The sequence below is a fragment of the Rana temporaria genome, chromosome 1 (assembly GCF_905171775.1).
Source record: "Rana temporaria chromosome 1, aRanTem1.1, whole genome shotgun sequence".
In the NCBI taxonomy this organism is placed as follows: domain Eukaryota; kingdom Metazoa; phylum Chordata; class Amphibia; order Anura; family Ranidae; genus Rana; species Rana temporaria.
Window position 1 is genome coordinate 620,313,069 of NC_053489.1, and position 25,726 is coordinate 620,338,794.

The 25,726-nt window shown below is 44.0% G+C and overlaps 1 protein-coding gene across 2 annotated transcripts in view; it reads right to left on the reverse strand.

The window, feature by feature from the left end:
* Positions 1-202: 202 nt before the first annotated feature.
* The window catches only part of CFAP99 (cilia and flagella associated protein 99), a 153,519-nt gene continuing 127,995 nt past the window's right edge, over positions 203-25,726 (reverse strand). For both annotated transcript variants that reach the window (XM_040335302.1, XM_040335303.1), the window contains 2 exons: positions 3,984-4,149; positions 203-1,043 (listed from right to left, as the gene is read on the reverse strand). In XM_040335302.1, coding sequence (XP_040191236.1) covers positions 882-1,043; positions 3,984-4,149 — 328 coding nt within the window. In that variant the 3' untranslated portion in view covers positions 203-881. The remainder of the gene's footprint in view (positions 1,044-3,983; positions 4,150-25,726) is intronic.

The window sequence follows — 25,726 nt, forward strand, 5'->3', positions numbered from 1 at the left end:
TATGGACTGCGGGACTGGGCGTTCCTATTTGATTGACAGGCTTCCGACCGTCGCAACTCGTGACGCGCTGTATGTGACGGTCGGAAGCCTGTCAATCAAATAGGAACGCCCAGTCCCGAAGATCATACCCGGAAGCCGGGGAGAACATCTATCTCTAAAAAGGTAAGTACTGCATTGATTTAAAAAAAAACAGCCAATTGTGCTTCCCACAATTAGCCTCAATCTAATGTTAAAACATTTTTTTCGGGTGAACCCCCGCTTTAATTAAGTAAAATATTCCTAGTCATGAGTTTTATAAACTGTTGATGCATTACTGTTTATTCAACCCTTGTATTATAGATACTAGTTTAGTATAAAGCTCAATTCCAACCAACTCTTTTTTTTTTAAATAGAGTAGGAATAGGCTAGAACTCTATTGTTTTATTCCTGCCAGCGTCTCTCTTAGGGACCGAATTGTTTATAGATGGATAGAGAGTCAAAGTGGCGCACCTCAAATTTCATACAGGACCTTTTCCTACCTGCAGCAGAATGGGAGTTTATGAATACCATGGAGAGGTCCGCAGTTCACCATTGCTATTGCAGGGGCCACAAGGTCGCTTACTAAGAAAAACATGTATCCTACCACTGCTGACTTCCTTCTAAACTTGATAAGTCTCTGTCTTACAGGCTAAAGTACATAACTTTTAAATTCAATTATAGAGGGTATATTTAGTGAGGCATTCCATGACTCTCCAATGAGCACATAGACCAGTATTTTGTTGACATATTTTACACAACTTTTTATAGTTTCCCAATTTTCTTGGTTTACTTATATATATATTTTTTTTGCACTATGTATTTCGGTTCAGTGTCAGTTGCCAAGTCCCTTAAACATAAATATATTATGACTGAAGTAAGCAGGCAGGTGACACGCCGCTTCTTGCAGCTTGATAAGCAGCTATTCTGTTTGCAGTTTCCCGTGAAACGGCACCATGTTGGAAAAGCTGAGCCTGGCGTTCTCGACTCTCTTCAAGCTCCTTCCAGTGCTTCTCTTCAAATGAGTTCTGAAAGAGGTGAAAAATATAATATTATCTGGGAGGGGCTCAATAGGACATTTTTTTCAAATCTTAAAGCGGATGTTCCACCCCAAAAAAATATTAAAAGCCAGCAGCTACAAATACTGCAGCTGCTGACTTTTAATATAAGGACACTTACCTGTCCTGGAGTCCAGCGCCGTCCGCAGCAGAGCACGAGCGATCGCTCGTCACCCTGCTGCTCCCCCCTCCATCCACGCTGAGGGAACCAGGAAGTGAAGCTCTGCAGCTTCACTGCCTGGTTCCCTACGGCGCATGCGCGAGTCGCGCTGCGCCCGCCGATTGGCTCCCGCTGTGTGCTGGGAGCCGAGTGTTCCCAGCACACAACGGGGGGGGCGACGGGATGTGACGCAATGCCCGTCTTTTGCCCGTGAATGCCGGGCCGGAAGTGGGTGCAAATACCTGTCTTTAGACAGGTATCTGCACCCCCCTCCCCCCTGAAAGGTGTCAAAACTTTAGGGTGGAGAACCGCTTTAAGTTAAGTCTAAGCTATCCACCCATAATTGACATATCATCCTGGTACATGCAGTCCAATTTAGTTAGGGTTGCATAGAAATTGTACATAAGTGAGACAAAACAACTCTCTTTGAGTATCAGTAAAATATGAAGTCTTTCTCAAGGCACCTTGGCAGAGCTCCAATATCTTGTTCCCATTTAGGCAGAAACGGGGCACAAAAGAATCAGATGGCTGGATCAGAAGCTTGTAAGCAGTTAAGACTCTATGGGAGGATGGACCAGGGGCGAGGCACATATGTTAAAAGGGCGCATCCAAGGGGTTGAAAACTCCCCATTTGGAAACAGAAGAAAGAAAATGTTGTCATTGTTAGTGATTCCACATGCCCACACTGTCCCTCTTTCAAAGGAAACTTACTCCATTTGAGGAGCTCTGCCAAGGTAAAGGTGCCTTGAGAAAGACTCTTCATATTTTATCAAATACTGGATGAAGTACATTCTCAGAAAGATCCCACATATCCAGCCAAACGGAAAAGCAACCCGAGTACCACAATTACCAATATAATTCTATTTTTCGCTCACAAAACCTCAACCAGTTACAAGTACCAAGAAATGACCTACAAGCTCATATCATGTTGATACAGGACTCTGGTCATCCTTGCTATCCTATTCCTATGACAGAGAGACCTCTTCTGGTGATGCAAGACCCCTGACCTTTAAACCGTGTAGGTCAGGGGTCGGTAACCTACGGCCCATGGGCCACACCTGGCCAGCCACCGCTAAATGTCCGTCCCATCAGTGATGAATTCACGTGCACCCGACGTGTGGACATTTTAACCCCTTCATGCCGACCTGTACCAGGGAGATGCCTGCAGCCGTTTTATAGAGCCGCCGGTTGGCTTTCTTGGCGAGAAGCCGCTCGGAAGCTTGGCTTATCCCAAGCAGTGGGAGGGGACGTCCGCAGCTCGCCCAGGCTGTCCCATCCCACCGGGAGGCCCGAGTGATCAGGCTGGCCAGAGACCGGCTTTGATCAGGTCTCGGATCTAGTAACCCAGAAGCAGTGTCATGGCATCACTTCCGGTTTACAGAAGACTTAAAGGCGCCAAATAAAAAAAAAATTACAGTATTCAAAACAGCCAAACATGGCGTTTTGAATGCTTTTAAAGGCAAGGGAGGGATTTGAGGTCTTACACACACCTCTCCAGAGTGAGAGGTGTTGGGACGCTGAGCCTGGAGCTGTCAGATCCATCTATCCATCTTGGAGGTAGATGAGGATGTGGCCAGGCATAGAAGTTGGTAGGAGGCCAATTTCATTTTCATTTGGATTGTTATACTTTATTATCACTGGGAACGGTGGATAGCACATCTACATGGTGGAATACTTATGGAATAATTTTTGATACACACGGACACTTATTTATTGAACTCTATTTATTACTGGTTGGTACACTGGGTTTTTTCTTTGTTTATGAGACTGCGTAACTGTAACGGTCAAGGGTTCACGCCGTTACGATATTCCATTCCACCAACCCACGACAGCTTATTGACACTCCACAATCCAGCAGACAGGATCCATATGGATTTCCCCCAGAAAACGAGACACACAGCTCTGTTCTCTGGTTCCAAACGAATAGACCTTTTAATGGTAAAACTCAGGCTTTTTATACAGTTAGCAACCAAAAAGCATGCTGCAGTAATCAAAGGGACAATGACACACTCCGCCCACAACATCATACAATGGGTAGTTACGAGTCCCGCTCAATCCACATCTTAGACAGACATTCTGACTCCACGATAAGCTATTCTCACCTGCTACACAATACACATTCCTTTAGTAAACATAAGTCAGACGTCTGACCTTTAGAGTGTGCTAACTCACAACACATATTATCATCAATAGAACTTTCACACAATACAGTGTTAATTAGCATCACACAATGAAATATCTTAGGAGCCAGACTTAATTAACACCTTAACAGTATGTGTCCCCACATTGAATAAATCACTCTAATATTGACCTGTTGGGTTCAAAATGAACCACCTGTAATATTTCAAGATATCCTGCAATACATTGTGAATTATCATTACTGCCCATCTCATGTAATTCAAGATATAATTTCTCAGTCATCCTATGTCCCTAGTGGACATAGGATGACCCTAGACACAAGAGTCATTGGTAAAGCTGAAACAGTAGTACCCCACACCCTTCTGAGTCCCACGGGCCATACCGTTACAGTAACCTTTTACATTTTCTAATTTTTTCCATTATCTCCTTGTATCCAAGGAGTGATTGAAGCGCAACAGTCTACACATATAATTAGCAGAAGATTTTCACACACATTCCTTTTATAGATTAGTACCAGACCTTTGTTTTTGTAGCAACTGGGAATGCAGTGTAACTCCAATACCTATAATTGCCGAGTGTTTCATCCACTCCGGCTCCGTACATTTATTTACCTTAGACGATTTGGCAATGTTCCGCTGGGGGTTTAGCTTCAAGGCCTCGGCCTGTCTCTTGCGCTCGGTAATTTTCTCCTCCAATTTTTTCTGCAGCTCAGTGACACGATCGTCTTTTGCTACAGCAGCTTTTCCAAACTGAGATTTTGCTTTTTTCTCCTCAGACCTGTCAAAAAGATGAATGAAATAAGCAATTGTAGCATATACCTTGATTACAAAACACAAGAAAGAAGATCTATTTCTCTCCTAATAATGCAAGGTTGTTTTAATCAGATTATGGCGTGCACATTGCACCATATTTGTGGCCCGTCACATGAGTGATTCATTGTTACACTTAGCAGCCAGTTAGGCCTGACTCTGCAGCTTTGAGTTAGGGCAGCAGTTGAAGTGGAAAATTACACTGGCTGCCTGTGAAAATGACCATTTTGCAGAGAACAAAGATTCCAGCGCTCCCCGTTTATCTGTTTAGAAAATATTTGCTCACTTCAGTGTTTTAAAATGAAAGTCAACGTAAATCCTAGCTAAATGGCATTTTGTTTCTAAAGAAATGTCATAGGCAACTTCAGCCCCGGACCATTTGGCTGGCCAAAGACCAGAGCCCATTTTGCGATTCGGCACTGCGTCGCTTTAACTGACAATTGCGCGGTCGTGCGCCGTGGCTCCCAAACAAAATTGACGTCCTTTTTTTCCCACAAAGAAAGCTTTCTTTTGGTGGTATTTGATCACCTCTGCGGTTTTTAGTTTTTGCGCTATAAACAAAAATAGAGCGACAATTTTGAAATAAATATCCCTCAAATCATATATAAAAAAAAAAAATTGTCCTCAGTTTAGGCCGATGCATATTCTTCTACATATTTTTTGTAAAAAAAAAAACACAATCAGCGTTTATTGATTGGTTTGCACAAAAGTTATAGCTTCTACAAAATAGGGGATAGTTTTATGGCATTTTTATTAATATTTTTTTTATTAGTAATGGCGGCGATCAGCGATTTTTTTTTTATCGTGACTGCGACATTATGGTGGACACATCGGACACTTTTGGCGCTATTTTGGGACCATTCACATTTATACAGCGATCAGTGCTATAAAAATGCACTGATTACTGTGTAAATGTAACTGGCAGTGAAGGGGTTAACCACTAGGGGGCTAGGAAGGGGCTAAGTGTGTCCTAGGGAGTGTTCTAACTGTCAGGGGGCGTGGCTACAAGTGACACGTCACTGATCGCTGCTCCCGATGAGAGGGAGCAAACGATCAGTGACCTGTCAATAGGAAGAATGGGGAGATGTCCCGCGGGCACGATCACAGAGCTTGCGGCAGGGTCGCGGCAAATTTAAAAGGACGTACATGTACGCCCAATTGCCTATCCGTGCCATTCTGCTGACGTAAATGTTTGTGCAGCGGTCGGCAAGTGGCAAAATAAAAAACTTGTTTTCACCATTGTCTTGCATGTCAATGCTGCTGATCTCCTACAGACTCTTTGCAGTCATTCCAGACTACATGCACTCCAGCAATGGCTATATGGGTTTCCTGCTGATGACAGTAGTAGTTTGCATAATGTTTTGGAAATGGCCACTTGTAGCTGTCATCAAAAGCCAGTAAAGCTGGCTGACTGTGACACACCTAACCAGGATAGGGGCTTTCGGAGGGGACTGCAGTGTAGCCTCCTGCCTACAGACTATGGGCCCTGGCTTTCAAGGGGGCTTTATTCTTGGGAGGTGTGTGCCTGGGGGACTCTTGGAGTGGTTTTGCTTCAGAGTCGGGTCCATCTCTCCCCGAAACACACAGACCCTGGGAACCTAGGACCTGGATACAGATTTAGGGCCTCTGTGTCCAAACCAGAAATTACTGCTTCACCCCACCCACCACGACTTAGAATAGATGTTAATATAATCAGCTCAAAACAACCTGATGCTGGGCTCTCCTGATATAATCTGTTTATTAAGGTGGTACTGTCATGGTATAATTCCCCATTGTGTGCCTCCTGGGTGTGAATTCCCATTGTTGAGTCGCTTATTTTTTCTGCTAGTATTGTGTCCACTTCACCTCATTACCAAACTATTGTGGGATTTTAGATGTTTATGTTAATTATCTTACTGTTTAATTATAATATTGTTTATGTTAGCTGTTTAATAAATGTACTGATATTACTGTTTACAGTTTGTATTGTTTAGGATAATGTAATGAAGCTCTTACCTTATTTTTTGCATTGTATATATTTTCTGTGTGAATTTACAATAAAGTCAGTTTCAGTTTGCACCTAAGCTAGTGTCGCCTAGTTCTATGGGTCCAATGCTCGGCTATAAAATCTGGTTTCTGGTTTCAGAGTGGAAGAAGCTTTATCTTGGCGAAAGCACCCATACAGGGTGCCAGGCAGTCTGTCACAAGGACCTTAAACCAGTTTAGTGTGGGGATGCAGATGCTGCAGGAACCAGTCTAGCTGAAGGGAGTTTCGGAGGATTGGGTAAGTAAATCTCCTTTTATTGTAGACATAAGCAAGCAATTTTTTATTTGCCTGCAGTTGGTCTTCAAAAACACTGAAAATATATTTTTAATATCATATTAACATGTTAAAGTTTATATAATTTTTTTTAGGTATTGGGTTAAATCTGCTTTTATGTAATTAGCGCCAGGAACAGAACCTCCAAAAAATCCTGTCTTGTGGATTCTATGGACCATACACAAATGTATTAGAAATTGTTACTCAACAAAAAGTTATGTACATATAGCAAAAAAAAACAAAAAGCTGAACATAAAATATGCCAATCAGTGTACCCCTTAACATAAAATAAGTATCTTCTCACTGCATCCTTCATACATTACTTTTCAGCACAGAAATCATAAAGGCAAAACCTTTCTAAAAAATGAACAGTGGGGCAAAATTCTAGCCTAATCCTAACACTTGACCCTAATTAAATCCTAACATTTAAAGTAGAATTCCAGCCTAATACTAACAGATGCCCCCTCCTGCTACCTATGCTGCCTAACCTGTTTAAAAAGATACAGTAAAATCTTGGTTTGCGAGCATAGTTCGTTCCAGAAACATGCTTGTAATCCAAAGCATTTTTTTTTACAGGGTATAAAAGAGAAGAGAGGCGCCTCTAAGTGTAGCAATAAGTTGCTAAATGTTGTACCTCCATTAAATGTAACCATATTGCTACACTGATGCCACGTACAGACGGTCGTTTTTTGTGATGAAAAAAAAACGACGTTTTAAATCATGAAATAAAACAACGTTTTTGAAACGTCATTTTCAAAAACGATGTTGCCTACACACCATCGTTTTTTCAAAATGCTCTAGCAAAGCGCGGTTACGTTCAGCACTCTTTTCCATTGAAGCTAGCTTCATAACTTGGTTCTGAGCATGCGCGGGTTTAAAAACGTTGTTTTAAACATCGTTTTGCCCACACACTATCATTTTAATTGACACAAAAAACAACGTTTTGAAAAACGACACAAAAAATTCAAGCATGTTTGAATTTTTTTTTGTTGTTTTTCAGAAGACATAAAACGACGTTTTTCCCACACACGGTCATTTTAAATGACGTTTTCAAAAACAACGTTTTTTTTTCATCACAAAAAACGACCGTCTGTACGCGGCATTAGAGGCTCCTCTCTTCTTTTGTATACTCAGTTGTGACATGACGCTACTCTTATATCAAGACATCGCTTGTATATCAAGGCAAAATTTATAAAAAAATGTTGCTTGTCTTGCAAAACGCTCTCAAACCAAGTTACTCTCAAACCAAGGTTTTACTGTATGTATACTTGAACCTGCTTTTCTAAGCTCTGCTGCTATCCTGCTTTTGCCTTATAAATATCAGGCCTCAACTGTGACTGACATACTTGACTTTTTTGAAATGACAACTATCTGGGTATATGACCCTATATCGTCTGAATGTGCTGTCTAAGTATTGTCAACTGCATTAATTACTAATGAGCCCAAGTGCACAGCAACCCCTACAATTATTCCTGTTTATTCCCCAGTGGGGGACTTGCTTAGCCATACTTGGCTGAACTATTAGGGGTAGATCCACATAGAATTGGATCCGCGCAGCGTATCAGAGATACGCTACGCCGCTGTACCTTACCTGGCGTTCTTTCGAATCCTCAGAGATTTCGCGCCGTAAGTTACGGCGGCGTAGTGTATTTCTGGCGGTGGAATTCAAATCGGCGATTAGGGGGCGGGTTTCATTTAAATGAAGCATGTCCCCGTGCCGAATGAACTGCGCATGCGTCATCTCGAAATTTCCCACCGTGCATTGCGCTAAATGACGTAGCTAGGACGTAATTTTTTTAACTTAGACATGAGTTCCGTCCATCCCTATTCACGGACGACTTACGCAAAAAAAAAAAAAATTCAAATTTCGACACGGGAACGACGGCCATACTTAACATGGCAAGTCTATCTATACGCCGCAAAATACCAGCTTTAACTATACGCCGGAAAAAGCCGACTAGAGATGACGTAAGAGAATGTGTCGGCCGCGCGTACGTTCGTGGATCGTCGTAAATCGCTAATTTGCATACCCGACACGGAAAACGACGAGAACGCCACCCAGCGGACGCCGAAGTATTGCATCTAAGATCCGAAGGCATACGAAGCCGTACGCATGTCGGATCGAACCCAGATGCCGTCGTATCTTGGTTTGAGGATTCAAACTAAAGATACGACGCGGGAAATTTGAAAGTACGCCGGCGTATCAGAAGATACTCCGGCGTATTTGCTCTGTGGATCTGCCCCTTAGTTTGCAGTGTAACCAACTGGATTTGGATTTATCACCAGTTGGTGACCCTGCTATAGGAATATGCATGCATGCACTTTACATGACGTAGCCGATTTTTAGTATAGACAACGTTGTCTCACAAATTTTATTCATTGGGTGTTGGCGATGGGTATCTAGTGTTTTATATATGTAAAATAATTAAAAAAAAAAGTTTTTCTACCTAATAAAATGATACCATTTCTTAAGTGGCTTGGTCCACCCGTGGCTTCTTTGGGGGTCCTTTTTCCCTTTATTTTTGTACTATCGAATTTGGCTAACTGAGACCGCACCAGATTGGTGAGTCTGCAAATAATGGGATACTGTACTAGATTAATATTAAGGTACAGTATTTAATAATTAGTGAGCAGCTGATCTTTCCCTTTTCTCTACAATGTATACTTACCTATTTTCTGGTCTGGTCACATGATCCTCTGTGTCAGTGATTGGCAGCTGCAGGGAAGAGGAGGGGAGCACTGACAACGGTTGGACTTTGGGAGCCTATGAGTGACATGAAAGCAATTATTGAGGGATCACTCTTCTCCCCTGCAGCAAAAAAAAATGCTGCTTTCTCTCTTTAGAAATCCTGCAGTGTTCTGTGACGTCAGTGTGAAATAAAGATTTGATATAAAATAGCGAAAAAAGCTAAACATTCCAATTAATCCATTATCCTTACTGTATTTCCTAACCTAATCTGTAAAGTAACAAGCTGTTTATGGCAATATTGAACACCTTACCTAAAGCCCTGTACACACGGCCGGGAATCCCGCCAGGAAAAAAAAACGTTGGTTTTCCTGACGGGATTCCTGGCAAGCTTGCCTTGCAAAGCCGTGTATACAGACGGCCACTCAAAAGAACCGCCGTTCTCATTACACATTAAATATGCTATTTTTAAGCACAACGGTACAATTGTGCAAATCAAAGAGTCAATATTTTCAAAATCGATATTTCCATTATAGGCAAATTAGCTCCTTACTGTTTATATTTCTTGGGATACTCCAATAGCAAGATCTCCTTGCCATATTTCCTAGCTCTATTCCTGTCCTACTGGGAGTTGTGTTGCAGCTCCTCTTGATACATTCCCCATAGAAAAATAAAGCATCCAACAAGAAAAGCAAGACCCCACAAGAGTTGCCCTGCCATAATTCCTGTAATAAGAACAAAAGATGATCGGGACAGCCGCACTCCAATCCAATGTAACTTTAATGTAAAAAACTGGAAACAGGCACTACAAGTCACAGCAACGAAATCTAGGACAGCTGACGCGTTTCACACCATAACTTCAGTGTTTACTCATTGGATTGGAGTCCGGCTGTCCTGCTCATCTTTTGTTCTTATTTGCCATGTGCATTGCTAGCACCCCCAGTTCCTGAGAAGAAGATTTGCATCCAACAAGACCTGCCTGGAGTGGCAATTTCTGTCTCTTTATTATTCCGGTATAATGATGCTCCCAAACTATGTATTGTATACATTCATTTTATCTAACTGTACTTGCTACCTACAAAAATAACTTTGAAGCTAGATGGCTCTGGAGACCCTGTGCTTCTTAGGCCTTGTACAGACGAGCGAACAAGTCCGATGAAAACGGTCTGCGGACCGTTTTCATCGGACATGTCCGCTCGGAGATTTTGGTCTGATGGTTGTACACACCATCAGACCAAAATCCCCGCGGACAGACAGCGCAGTGACGTGGCGGTGACGTTGATGCCGCCACGTCCGCAAACCCGGAAGTTCAATGCTTCCACGCATGCGTCGAATCACTTCGACGCCATGCACGGGTTCTCGGGCCAGCGGACATGTCCGACGGACAGGCTTTCAGCGGACAAGTTTCTTAGCATGCTAAGAAACTTTTGTCCGCTGGAAACCTGTCCGCTAGGTCGGAAAATTGTCCGGTCGGCCCTACACACGACCGAACATGTCCACGGACCAGTTTCAGCGGACATGTTCGGTCGTGTGTACGAGGCCTGAGTCTGATATGGCCATTAAGGCATTCTAATTATTATTTGATTTAATATTCTTATATGTGAATGCTTTAAAGGAGGGGAGTCAAACTCAATATCTCACAAAAGTAAGTACACCCCCTCACATTTTTGTAAATATTTTATTATATCTTTTTATGTGACAACACCGAAGAAATTACACTTTGCTACAATGTAAAGTAGTGAGTGTACAGCTTGTATAACAGTGTAAATTTGCTGTCCCCTCAAAATAACTCAACGCCATTAATGTCTAAACCGCTGGCAAGAAAAGTGAGTACACCCCTAAGTGAAAATGTCCAAATTGGGCTCCAAATTGGGCTCCAATTAGCCTTTTTCCCTCCCTGAAGTCATGTGACTTGTTAGTGTTACAAGGTCTCAGGTGTGAGATTTGGTGTTCTCACTCTCACTCTCTTATACTGGTCACTGGAAGATCAACATGACACCTCATGAAACTCTCTGAGGATCTGAAAAAAATAATTGTTGCTCTACATAAAGATGGCCTAGGCTATAAGAAGATTGTCAAGACTCTGAAACTTAGCTGCAGCATGATGGCCAAGACCATACAGCGGTTTAACAGGACAGGTGACACTCAGAACAGGCCTCGCCACTGTCGACCAAAGAAGTTAAGTTTGCACGTGCCCAGCGTCATATCCAGACGTTGTCTTTGGGAAATAGACGTATAAGTGTTGCCAGCATTTTTGCAGAGGTTGAAGGGTGGGGGTCAGCCTGTCAGTGCTCAGACCATACGCTGCACACTGTATCAAATTGGTCTGCATGGCTGTCGTCCCAGAAGGAAGCCTCTTCTAAAGATGATAAACAAGAAAGACCACAACCATTTGCAGAAGACAAGCAGACTAAGGACATGGATTACTGAAACCATGTCCTGTGGTCTGATTAGACCAAGATAAACTTGAGAGATGATACCGCTCTAAAAACTGTTGATCACTTGGCTTTGCTTCCGTCCCACTAAACCAAAAAGGTGCTGGCTATGCACAGGTGCATTGGATAGAAGAAGATCCTGGACTGCCGCACTCCTTAAAACTATTACTTTATTGTACAAATAAAATCCAAACAACAACCAAAGCCATGCAGTCAAAATGAAGTGAACAACAAGAAAAAGGTGGCCGACATGTTTCACATCATGTGATGCTTAGTCGTAGCTTATGAAACATGTCGGCCACCTTTTTCCTGTTGTTCACTTCATTTTGACTGCATCGCTTTGGTTGTTTTTTGGATTTTATTTGTACAATAAAGACATCGTTTTAAGGAGTGCGGCAGTCCAGGATCTTCTTCTATCCAATGACCCAGATAAACGTATGTGTCAAACGTGTGTGGCGACAACCAGGTGAGGAGTACAAAGACAAATGTGTCTTGCCTACAGTCAAGCATGGTGGTGGGAATGTCATGGTCTGGGGCTGCATGAGTGCTCCCGGGACTGGGGAGCTACAGATCATTGAGGGAACCATGAATGCCAACATGTACTGTGACATACTGAAGCAGAGCATGATCCCCTCCCTTCAGAGACTGGGCCGCAGGGCAGTATTCCAACATGATAACGACCCAAAACACACCTCCAAGATGACCACTGCCTTGCTAAAGAAGCTGAGGGTAAAGGCGATGGACTGGCCAAGCATGTCTCCAGACATAAACTCTATTGAGCATCTGTGGGGCATCCTTAAATGGAAGGTGGGGGAGCACAAGGTCTCTAACATCCACCAGCTCCGTAATGTCATTGTGAAGGAGTGGAAGAGGACTCCAGTGGTGAACTCCATGCCCATGAGGGTTAGGGCAGTGCTGAAAAATAATGGTGGCCACACAAAATATTGACACTTTGGGCCCAATGTGGACATTTTCACTTAGAAGTGTACTCACTTTTGTTGCCAGCAATTTAGACATTAATAGCTGTGTGTTGAGTTATTTTGAGTTATTTTGAAGGGACAGCAAATGTACACTGTTATACAATCTGTACACTCACTACTTTTATATTGTAGCAGTGTCATTTCTTCAGTGCTGTCACATGAAAAGATATAATAAAATATTTACAAAAATGTGAGGGGTGTACTCACTTTTGTGAGATACTGTAGATGTTCTTGAACTCCAGCTAACATTTTAAGCAGCTACAGAAACCACTTTCTCTATTTATTCTTTTCTGCATAAAGATTTTACATAAATGGATAAAAGCCGAACATTGTAAGCACCCCTGTCAGTGGTGAACTGTTTCAACCCTCTAATGTCAAATTATCATTTTTGCTAGACAGCTTGGTCTGTTAAAGGAAATTGAAAAAAAAAACAGACTTACTAACAGGATCACCAGGTGAAAGAAAAAAAAAGCCAAAGTGCTTGTTCACATTAGCTCTTGAAGGGCAGTAAAACCTAGTGGTTGAGCTGCATTGTTCCCCAGTGGTGTAGCCTAGGGGGGTTAGCTGGTGCGGTCGCCCCTGGGCGCAACATTTTGAGGGAAGCAGAAATTAGTCTGGTAAAAAGTGACCCGCCCAATGTACAGTGACAGCCCTGCACCCCCTGGTCTGGTACTCGCCCACACAGCCAAACAGGCGGTAAAGAAAACACATATCCTGGGCACAGCCTTCTCTACAATATGGTTAAAAAAAATTGGGGGGTTTAATATCACTTTAAGAAAAAAGTGAGGATAGGAGTGGGGAGAATATAAGTAAAATCACAAATCTAGCTCTTTAAGCCAATATGATGGTTCTGCCACCAGAGATATGTTCAGATAAAAGGACGCTGCCGCTGCAGCTGTGCCATGTAAATAAGTCACTCCTGCATTTCGAAGAGCATTTATTAGTGCAGCTGCACCGTGTCTGCATGTAAATTAGCTGTCTGGAAAATGAGGTAATTATGCTGCCACTGGTAAATAAATCAGGTAATGGAGTGATTTTTCTGCTGGATATTTTAAAACTGAGTGTGTTTTAATACCTTTTAACATAAGTAATGTTCATAAGAGATAAACACCTGAGGATGTGGGTCACTGCTGGCTGCTGATGAAGTAAATAGCTTGCATCTTGTAAAAACGGAATCATGTATAATTACATTTATTGGTGGGGTGTACTTATAAAAAAATATATGCTATTTGTCCTAAGAAACTGCATGTACATTTGTTTTGTGGGAAACGGGCAAATTATAAAGGCTATTTTTTTTCCCTCCAGAACAATGTGGCCCAGATTCACAAAGACTTACGACGGCGTATCTCCAGATACGCCGTCGTAAGTCCGAATGGCCGCCGTCGTATCTATGCGCCTGATTCAGAGAATCAGTTACGCATAGATTTGGCCAAGATACGAGCGGCGTAAGTCTCCTACGCCGTCGTATCTTGGGTTGCAATAATTACGCTGGCCGCTAGGTGGCGCTTCCTTGATTTTCGCGTCGAATATGTAAATGAGAAAGATACGCCGATTCACAAACGTACGTACGCCTGTCGCAATTAGTTACGCCGTTTAGGTAAGACATACGCCGGCGTAAAGATAAAGCATGTCTCTAGGTGGCGCAGCCCATGCAAAGTATGGACGTCGGAACAAGCGTATCTTTTTACGTTGTTTGCGTAAGTCGTACGCGAATAGGGCTGTGCGTAAATTACGTTCACGTCACAGGCATTGAGCCGAAGTATCTTTGGGCATAAATACGACGTGATACTGAGCATGCGCGCGTTCGTTCGGCCATGCATCTACATGGGGTCAAGCCTCATTTAAATACAACACGCCCCCTACCAGCCTACTTTGAATTACGCGGGCTTACGCCGGCCCATTTACGCTACGCCGCCGTAACTTAAGACGCAAGTGCTTTGTGAATACAGCACTTGCCTCTCTAAGTTGCGGCGGCGTAGCGTAAATACGATACACTACGCCCGAGCAACGTAGAGCGGCCGTACGTGAATCTAGGCCTTTATTTTTATTCATATAGAACAGAGTGAATCAGTAAAATACTACATTATGGTCACTAGATGGCGCTGATGATCATAGAAAATGAATACTTTTTTACTATGATAGTCAGCTTCATCTAGTGGCCATAATGCAGTATTTCCCCACCTCACTTTATCCAATATGAAGAACATTTGACCTAAAGAGAAAATATCCTAATAACATTTGTTTTTGCCAATATTTGCACAGAACACATGTACATGCAGTTTCAGAGGATGAACAGCTATGCTTTTTTTTTTTTTTTTTTTTTTTATAAATACACCCTTGATTCTTTAGTTGAACTATGAATATCAGTCTCAGGAGGCGCAGCAGGAATGAGGGTCAGTGGGTAATACTGCCATCTTGCATTTTAACGCTTCAAATATGAATTGGTGATCTCATTATTTATTGTAGCAGTAAAGCCAGTTGCTCGAGTTAGCTACATGTATGTTGGGGCACAATCATGACACCGATTCTGTAAGCTGCAATAGCACTTAAAGGATAAGTCCAGCCTTACACTAAAATCACTACAGCTTTAAACATCCACGATCTAACACTAACCTATCTAACCCTGTAAAGAAGAAATCAGTAAACATACCTTTTTCGAAGGCTCTCTGGTCCGATCCCACACTGAGCTGTCAGCTGTGGCTTCACTGTGGAGGTGGGTGTAGAGGACACAGCCGACAACGGAAGCCCCATAGTAGGTCTATGGGTGGCGTCACTTCCCATTAATTTCACAGCTGTTATCGGCTGTTTCCTCTGCAGAACTTCCACTTAAAAAAAGGTATGTATACTGATTTCTTCTTTACAGGGTTAGATAGGTTAGTGTTAGATTGTGGCTGTGTATAGACGTAACAATTTTAGTTTGAGGGTGGACTTCTACTTCAAGTGCTATTGCAACTTACAGAATTGGTGTCATGATTGTAGCCCTATATCATGATCTGCCATCAGCTGTGCATGATTGACACAGCCATCACAGAGCACGCCATATGCGTGCCCACGAGAGGCCCATGGACGCCCTACCGGAACTACAGAGCCATGCTGTCTTTCGGCTATGGTGCAGTTAGAAAGTGGTTAAAGTAGAACTAAAGGCAAAGCTTTTTTTTCATTATGGGTAGAGTAAAGGAGAGTTATAACCAGCTTTGTTTTTGCCATGTGTCCCATTGGGGAGATTTCTGTGCTTCCAGTCCAGTGACGGCTGGTGTGTTTTTGTTGGAGGGGCACACAACCAACCCCCCTATGGCACCTCAACAAAGCCCCCCCCCCCCTGCTGTTTGCCGGTCCACCTACCCGATCGACTGGCACATCGGGGAACATCAGGCAGGGGGGACAGGCTGCGGCAGCCAATTTGCAGCGTCTTCCGTGTCCTCTTCCCTTTTAAGATCATGGCGGCTGCCGCCGTGTGTCTCCTCTCTTTCTCCTAGGCATCCAATAGTATCATCTAACCTTTCAGCCAATTGGGAAAACGATAACAGACCCGCGCTTCCAGCTGAAAGGTGATTCAGTGTTAGAAAAGCAAATATTAATTTGCTTTTCTAACACATCTGGGTGGACTCCGAGCACGATGCTCTCAGGGTGACCACGTGTCCCGGATTGCCCGGGACAGTCCCGCATTTTGCAGGTCTGTCCCGGGCACATTTATGCCAGGACAATACAGTGTCCCGGAATGAAACCGACACAGCCACCCCCCCTGGCCAATCTGATGCCCCCAAAAAGGCCGCCACATCACTGCTTTACTCGCTGACAGTACTTGTCCTCGCCGGGATTGCCTGGAGGAGCACAGTTCCCGCCCCCTGCTTGTGATTGGAGAAATCATAAATCCCGCCTCTTGTGTCCAATCACTGTGCTGTGATTTGTTACAGCACAAGCTGATTTTTGGGAAGGGAGGGTGTCCCTGAATGGTAGTTTGGAAATGTGGTCACCCTAGATGCTCTGTGCTCCGAGTCCACCCTATTTTGAAGCCTATTAGAGCCTAAGGCTCTAATGAGCTGCTTCAAAATTACACCCCCGCCGTTGTAATTCAGTTGCCCGGCGTCCGAAAAGGGGTCGGACGCCTGAATAGGGGGTGACAGCGGCAGCCATGGATAGATTCATGCAATGCAATCTATTATTCATAGAGGGAGGTGGCGAGGATAGAGGGGCCGGCGCCCCTGTGCCCTTAATGCACGGGCCACCCCCGTACCTGTCCCATAGCCAAAACACAAAGTGAGAACAAATCCCTCCAAAGTGAGGAAATCCCTGATTGGCACCAGAACTAGTGTCTCCATTGGAAGATTTCCCCTCCATTTCTGTTGTGGAAAAAAAAACAAATTTTGGATTTTCTATCACTTTCACTCTCAGTGATAATAGTAAAAAGGACAAACAGAGAGGGTGAAGCTCCCTAACGGAAACACACATGGCAATAAAAACCTAACAGGTGTTCTAATCCCTCTCTACTCTAACCCAAACTAAATTTAGTTATACTTCAAAGCTTCATTCCCAAATTTTAACTTGGCCCTTGGTGGCGAGAATTTGGAATTGCGCACCTACATCATATATTTAGGAATGGCTCGTACTTTTTCTCCCCCATTATATGTCCTTCTGTTATTTACAACTGCAACATGCGGTGAGAGCCCAGGAGGAACATACTGTGTGGTGCCAATCGGCAACCCCGATATTTAACCTCAAGGAGAACCACAACTACTAAAAGATCTATTTCCAGATGCTACGCCAGGGGTCTTCAAACTACGGCCCTCCAGTTGTTCAGGAACTACAATTCCCATCATGCCTAGTCATGTCTGTGAATGTCAAAGTTTTACAATGCCTCATGGGATGTGTAGTTCTGCAACAGCTGGAGGGTCTGTGCTACGCCATGCTATTGATAGAGTTTTTAAAAGACTATCCCCTAAAGGTAATGGGGCGGTGGGCATAGGATATTGGGCCCTTCAAGAAAGATCAGTGGGAAGAGGCCCCTATGTTCCCTCTAGGTAACCCAAAAGCTCATGAAGCTGTATATACTCTTGCAAGTTTACTATACTCCATTGAAACTCTGAGGATCCCACATGCAGTAAATGTCCCGAGACCATGGAAATCTAATAAACGTATTGTGGAGATGCCCCAAATTACATATATACTGGATGAGTTGTGCACACTCTACATACATCTAGATCAGTGGTTCTCAACCTGGGGGTCGGGACCCCCTTGGGGGTCGAATGACGATTTGCCAGGGGTCCCCGAATCCTGGGCTGTTCTTGAAGCCCGCTCTGCTCTCCATAGCCTTTTTGCGGCTGCCCAGCTAGGCTGTTCCTGAAGCCCGCTGCCGCCCACTTAGCATCTTCGCAGCTGCCCATTCAGTTTACAGCATGGCTGGGGGGCAGAGACTGGAGGTCAGCTGACTGGTGAGGAATGTGAAGTGGGAGGGGCTGGATGAGACCCTATCTCCGGATTTCAGCATAGGTGTCATTGCTGAGGGACACTACAAAGTCGAAGACACAGTGAGTAACACTACCTGTGATTAGAGTTGGCATTAAAAGCCCCCACTACAGTTCTAAGATCAGCAGATGACCTTGATCAAGAACACCAAAGTTGGCAGATCAAAACCCCCCTGCACTACCACTGATCCCACCTGCACTGTCACTGATCCCATTCCCCCCCACCAAGGAGTAAGAGAAGGAATAAAGAATACATGAAAGGAGGGACAAAGATAAAGGTGGAGAAAGAAAAAAGATGGCGAGAAGGAAGGGGGGGGTGGGGGGGGGAACAAAAATTAGGATAGAGAGATAAAAGGGGAAAAAAGGACAACAAAGTGGTACATCCTAAAATGTACCATAAGGGATTTTAATACTGTTAGAAGGGACTTAGGGATCGCTAAATGTCCGTGGGTTAGGGGGCGCAAATTACTTGTCTTGGCTTAGGTGCTGACCACCCATGCTACGATTTTTATTTTTTTATTTTTTTTACTGTTAGGGGTCCCCACAACTTGGGAAATTTTATCAAGGGGTCACGGTAATAGAAAGGTTGAGAACCACTGATCTAGATAGACCGTAAATACTGTATACTAGGTATATTTCACACTGTACAATTACCTACGTGTGAAAGGAAGGCAATAGAAAGGGCAATGTTCTAGGCACACAGGCTTGTTCTATTACATTGGAAGTCAGGGGGACCCTCCTACTCATAAGGAATGGCTGCAGTGTATGGGTGGTACCCTTAGACTGGGGAGATACAGTACATCTACCAACACAGGAGCTGTCTCAACAAATTTGAAAAACTCTGGGGCCCATGATTAGATACATTGGGTCTGTGTCCGATCGATCTGAAAGTAGGAAGAATTCACCGTGGCTGATATACTCTGTTGTTCATTTATCAGCTTGTCTGGGCCAAGAGTATTTATCACCTCTCATGCCGCGTACACACGATCATTTTTCGGCTTGTAAAAAACAACGTTTTTCAGCCTCTAGGAAAAAAAACTTTTTTTACAACTTCATCACAAGCCACATTGCCCACACACGATCGTTTAAAAAAAAATGCTCTAGCAAAGCGTGGTGACGTACAACACGTACAATGGCACTATAAAGGGGACGTTCCATTCGGATGGCGCCACCCTTTGGGCTGCTTTAGATGATTTTGTGTTAGTAAAAGACGATTTGCGCTTTTCTGTCTGTTACAGCGTGATAAATGTGCTTACTCCATTACGAATGGTAGTTTTACCAGAACGAGCGCTCCCGTCTTTTAAAGTTGCTTCTGAGCTTGCGCGGGTTTTTCACGTTGTTAAAGTGTGAGGCTCCGTGAGACAAGGATAAAGTCTATCCTGGACATGGAGTTGTGCGAGGTGGAGAAGCAGGAAATGTTTGAGGGAATCTATATCTCCAGGTGTCAATCAGATGAAAAGAGGAAATCAGTTCAGAAAATTTGGTATCAGTCGTCACCCCTAGAGTGGAGGGTGTGACCCCAAGCCTATCCAGAGCAGGACTTAGCGTGGCATTGAAATCCCCCAGCCAAACTGCTTGGACTGAGGGATGCTCTGCCATAAATGCAATCCCCTCTAGTATTATGGACATAGAAAATAGGGGGGGGGGGGGTACATAAAGGCTAAGAAAAGAAACGGCTCGCCGTACAATTTGGTGGAGAGAAAGACATAACAGCCCTGCAGATCCGTAGAGGCCTTGCACAGTTCAAAATGCACTGACTTAGCAACCAGTATGGAGACTCCGCGCGCGTGGGTCGTGTGGGTCGAATGAAATGCCCACCCCACTCACGGCCGACGGAGTGCCATCGGCAACCTCCCCTCCACATGTGTTTCAACCAGTACCACTATGTCAGCTCGTTGCCTCTTGAGGAACGCAAGTGCTTCCGACCGCTTGACTTTCTCACAGAGACCCCTGACATTCCAGGTGAAGAATTTCAAGGACGCCATCTGTCTCGTCGCAAGAAATATTTAGGCTCAGCTACACTGAGCTGCACATCTCCAGCAGTAAGGACCCAAAGTATCACATAAGAAATAAGTATTCTTAATAAAGAGCAGCTAATCACTGTACACACAACCTGCATTAATATTAGAATTTGCTATGTAACCCACGTTGTTAATACATCATGCATCAATTTACTCAACCTATACTGATCCCCTCCCCCCTCCCCGCCCTACACCCCAAGAACTTGGTGTGGGCATTATCCCAAAACAAGTTAAAGAATCCAAACATGAGAACTAAAAACATTGCTTGGTAGAAGCATAAAAGGGTAAATGAATGAAGCTGCTGGGTTTTAAAGGAGGCCCCATAGAACGAGGGCAACGTAAAGTATAGTTCTGCAGCAGCTCCAAGCATGATCATCATATTCCCTATTATCAAATGGGGAAAAGTCTCGCTGCACTTTGCATTTGGGTTGGTAGGACTACTCCCGTCCCAAGTCCCCAGTCCTTGGGGCAACATACTGGGTCGCATGAGAAAGGAAAAGAAAGAGAAAAGAAAGGAGAGGATAGAAGGTTTGAACTTGACTCTCGGACTAAAATAAAATATAACAAAGGAAAAAATAGTTGTTTACAAGGGGGGAAAAAAAATGTTGTTTTAAACACAGTAGTTTGTCCAACTTAGCGACAACTTAGTCCAACTTAGTGCCTTCCCTGGGGGAATGGGCGAAGGAATTGGAACGCTCTAGGGATTTGGAAAGCTTATTGGCCTGGGAAACGGGAAGGGAAGAGCAGTTTTTCCATACCTGGACTGCATGGTCTGAATTTCGAAAGTCCGATGAATTCTCAAACTGGGTTAAAGGGAACCATATAGATGAGTAGCCATGCTGGAGGGATTATTACTAGTGGACTATATTCCCCTTTCTGTTTTGTTTTTTTCTCCCCCCTCCTTTTTTTCTTTTTCTTGCTTTTCTTTTTTTCTTTCTCTTTTTTTCCCCCCTGTTTTTTTTTTTTTCTCTCTCTCTCTCCTCTTTCTCTCTTCTTTTATTTGTGTATGTTTGTTAGACGTTTTTGTCAAGATAATATGTATCACATATTTGTATGTTTGGATGCTATGACCATAATAGTAATGTATGTATACTTGGGTACTACTAAAACGTAATAAAATTCAGATTGAAAACTAAACAACTTAGCGGCAACACTGGAACACTTCGGGCAGTGGGTCTGGTTGCATGGTGCTGATAAATAAACAGAATCAACGGCAGGTAATAAATCAGTGCACCAAGCCTCGTGCCAGGCCTCAAACAGTCAAAAAAGGGGGGGGGCCTGGCCCACTGCCATTTGTATGAGAAGCGTGTTATCAAGGATGCTCACAAAGGGCATCAGTCAGCATTCTCGGGCGCTGCTCGGCGTTCCAGCCAGGTAATCACCTCCTCTGGATCCTCAAAAAAGAGTGCACGGCCGTCCTGTTCTACCCTAAGGCAGGCTGGGAAGAGCATGGCATACTTGATGTGGTGAGTGCGCAGTCTGCGTTTGGCCTCCATAAACCCTTGGCGACGGCGCTGGATCTCAGCTGAGAAGTCTGGAAAGATGGCAACCTTAACATTTCCCAACGGGATATTGCCCTTCTCTCTGGCCATCCTCAGAGCAGCATCGCGGTCCTTATAATTGAGGAGCTTGGCGATGAAAGTGCGAGGGGGGCACCCTGTGGGGGAGGCCTAGCAGGCATGCGGTGGGGTCTCTTAACAGTAAGCATATGGGAAAAGGCCTCCCTGCCATAGGTATTAATAAGCAGTTGTTCAAGAAAAGCAGTGGGATCCTTACCCTCAGCCCCCTCAGGCAATCCAATGAACCTCAGATTATACCTCCTAAAACTGTTCTCCATATCGTCCTGCTTGGAGAAAAGCTGGTGTATCTGCCGCTGCATGCGGTCCAAGGTTTCTTGCAGGGGTGGAACTGCATCCTCCACGTTACTGAGCCTGGTTTCCACCGTTTTCACCCGATTGCGGAGCTTGTGCAGGTCCTGCCGTATGAGGGAGATGTCCACCCTGACCTCCTCGATTTGCTATGTGAGCGAGGTCCGGCAGAGGTTAATAGCTTTGAGAAGCCGGTCCGTGTCTCTGGGGGTCTTTCCCCTTCCCCCGCGCCATCTTCCTCGGCCTCCACATTGTCCATGCGGCGGTACTGATCCAGCTTCTCTATAGCTGCAGATTTCTGCCCTTTAGTCAGTGACATGACGCAGAGGGTACCGGGTATCAGGAGAGTCAGTTCAGGTGTGGGTGGGTCGTCTATGGAGCTCAGAATAGAGGTAAATCAGGAGTAATGGATGGAGCAACTCAGGAAAGTGTCCTACTCCATGCAGCACTTCTGAACTCCTGGAATACTTTGGAGATGTTAAGAGAGACTGTATAAAAATGGGGATCAGGCGTATGTGACTGTTACATCTCTGATACAATGTATTATAAATACTACAGGATACAAGGATATATGCCAAATTTACAGCAGAGGCCCATTAGCAAATATATGGAGTTTAATGTTCTGATTAATGTTACATAATACATGGTTTTATGAATTGCAAACACTTTGCAGGAAATCTTTGTGATAAATTAAAGATAAATTATCACTAACTGCTGTGAGCAGCCATTTGAGGAGCTTTAAAAAAGGGTGCACTTCGGAATTGATTTATGCTCTAGCTTGCCCCAGCATGCATTTAATTATTTATTCTAATTACTGGAACATAAATTATATTGTACTAAAGGATCCTGAGTGGGATGTTTGTATGCTTTCCCATGGATCTCCTAGAACTGTATTTGCAAAATGCATATATGCGGGGGTGGGGCTTAAAATATATAAAAGACGGGGCTTATAAAATCATAAGCAGGTGCTAATAACTATCGCAGTACATGAAAAATTTAATGACTTGACAGTGCGTTTGTTCCCTACCCATCAAGAGGCAGCTGGCACAAGAACATTGTGCATGTCCTGCCCCACACTGTGCCAGCATATCACAAGGCTGCCATTACCTTCTATGCATTATTAGGGGAGATATGTCTCTGTGTGGATAAGGGGAACAGCTATCTGATAAACAATTAAAGGCTGTACATTTATACAAAGGATTTCGTTGGAATAAAAAATAACTGCCATGATGCTTTTTGTCAACTTTGCATTGTTTTTTTGTTGAACTTTCTTTATTATGAAGGATTCCAATTAATTCCCAGCTACAGAAGATGATAATGAACACTATGGAGATGCTCTTCCACTGGTGAGTTTAGGACAATGAGCAGCATGATGATGGATTACATGCTCCGGTGATATTCCAGCCAACTGTGAATACACATCTGCAATTATCTCAAGATTTGTACAGTTGTAAAGACTTACATGTATATCAGAAAATTGTGTTAGTTTCTGTACGTGGCCAAACACAGATTTCTTGTGTTCATATTTTTATAATTCAGGGATCAACAAAAGCAAAAAAAAGCACTTAAAAAAAATTATACACACAAGGCGCAAGGCGGGCCAATTTAAATGGGTGTGTGCCATTTAAATTAGGCGCGCTCCCGCGCCGGACCTACCGCGCATGCTCCGTTTCCGAACTCCCGTTGTGCATTGCGCGCCGTGACGTCATTTTTTCGAACGGCGACGCGCGTAGCGTAATTCCATATTCCCGGACGGCTTACGCAAACGACGTTGATTTTTAAATTTCGACGCGGGAACGACGGCCATACTTTAGACAGCAATACGCTTGCTGACTAAAGTTAGGGCACCTAAAACGACCACTAACTTTGCGACGGGAAACTAGACTAGCGGCGACGTAGCGAACGCGAAAATCCGTCGTGAATCGCCGTAACTCCTAATTTGCATACCCGACGCTGGTTTACGACGCGAACTCCCCCCCAGCGGCGGCCGCGGTATTGCATCCTAAGATCCGACAGTGTAAAACAATTACACCTGTCGGATCTTCTGGCTAGCTATGCGTAACTGATTTTATGAATCAGTCGCATAGATAGAAACAGAGATACGACGGCGTATCAGCAGATACGCCATCGTATCTCCACTGTGAATCTGGCCCGTTGTGTGTATTGGAACAAAACAAAAAAGGGGAGGGAAAAAAACAAATTGGACATAATGTCACACAAAACTCCAAAAATGGTCTGGTCAAAAATCTTGGCACCCTTAACTTAATATTTGGTTGCACACCCTTTGGAAAAATAACTGAAATCAGTCCCTTCCTATAACCATCAATAAGCTTCTTACACCTCTCACCAGGAATTTTGGACCACTCTTCCTTTGCAAACTGCTCCAGGTCTCTCTTATTGGAGGGCGCCTTTTCCCAACAGCAATTTTAAGATCTCTCCACAGGTGTTCAATATGATTTAGATCTGGACTCATTGCTGGCCACGTTAGAACTCTCCAGCGCTTTATTGCCATCCCTTTCTGGGTGCTTTTTGACGTATGTTTGGGGCCATTGTCCTGCTGGAAGACCCAAGATCTCGGACACAAACCCAGTTTTCTGACACTGGGCTCTACAGTGCAAACCAAAATGCTTTGATAATCCTCAGATTTCACGATGCCTTGCACACATTCAAGGCACCCAGTGCCAGAGGCAGCAAAACAACCCCAAAACATCATTGAACCTCCACCATATTTCACTGTAGGTACTGTGTTCTTTTCTTTGTAGGCCTCATTCCATTTTCAGTAAACAGTAGAATGATGTGCTTTACCAAAAAGACGTTTTCCCAGAAGGATTTTGGCTTACGTACATTTTGGCAAACTGTAGTCTTGCTGTTTTATGTCTCTGTGTCAGCAGTGGGGTCCTATTGGGTCTCCTGCCATAGCGTTTCATTTCATTTAAATATTGACGGATAGTTCACGCTGACACTGATACTCCCTGAGCCTGCAGGACAGCTTGAATTTCTTTGGAACTTGTTTGGGGCTGCTTATCCACCATCCGGACTATCCTGCATTGCAACCTTTCATCAATTTTTCTCTTCTGTCCATGCCCAGAGAGATTAGCTACAGTGCCATGGGTTGCAAACTTCTTGATAATGTTGCGCACTGTGGACAAAGGCAAATCTAGATCTCTGGAGATGGACTTGTGACCTTGAGATTGTTGATATTTTTCCACCATTTTGGTTCTCAAGTCCTTAGACAGTTCTCTTCTCCTCTTTTTGTTGTCCATGCTTAGTGTGGCACACACAGACACACAATGCAAAGACTAAGGCCCCATACACACGGGAGGATTTATCCGCTGATACGGTCCAGCGGACCGTTTCCGTGGATAAATCCTCTCGAGGATTTCAGCAGATTTTAATGCGATGGAGTGTACTCACCATCGCATTGAAATCCGCGCCGAAATCCTCTGGCGATGACGTGTCGCGCCGTCGCCGCGATTATGACGTGGCGACGGGCGCGACGCTGTCATATAAGGAATTCCACGCATGCGTCAAATCATTACGACGCGTGCGGGGAATCCCTTTGGACGGATGGATCCGGTGTGTCTGTACAGACGAGCGGATCCATCCGTGGGATCCGATTCCAGCGGATAGATATTCTGTGCATGTCGACAAATATCTATCTGCTGGAATTCGGAAATATCCGCGGATAAATATCCGCCGGAGTGTACACACCATAGAATCTATCCGCTGAAACCCATTCGATGGGATTTATCTGCGGATAGATTCTATGGTGTGTATGGGGCCTAAGTGAACTT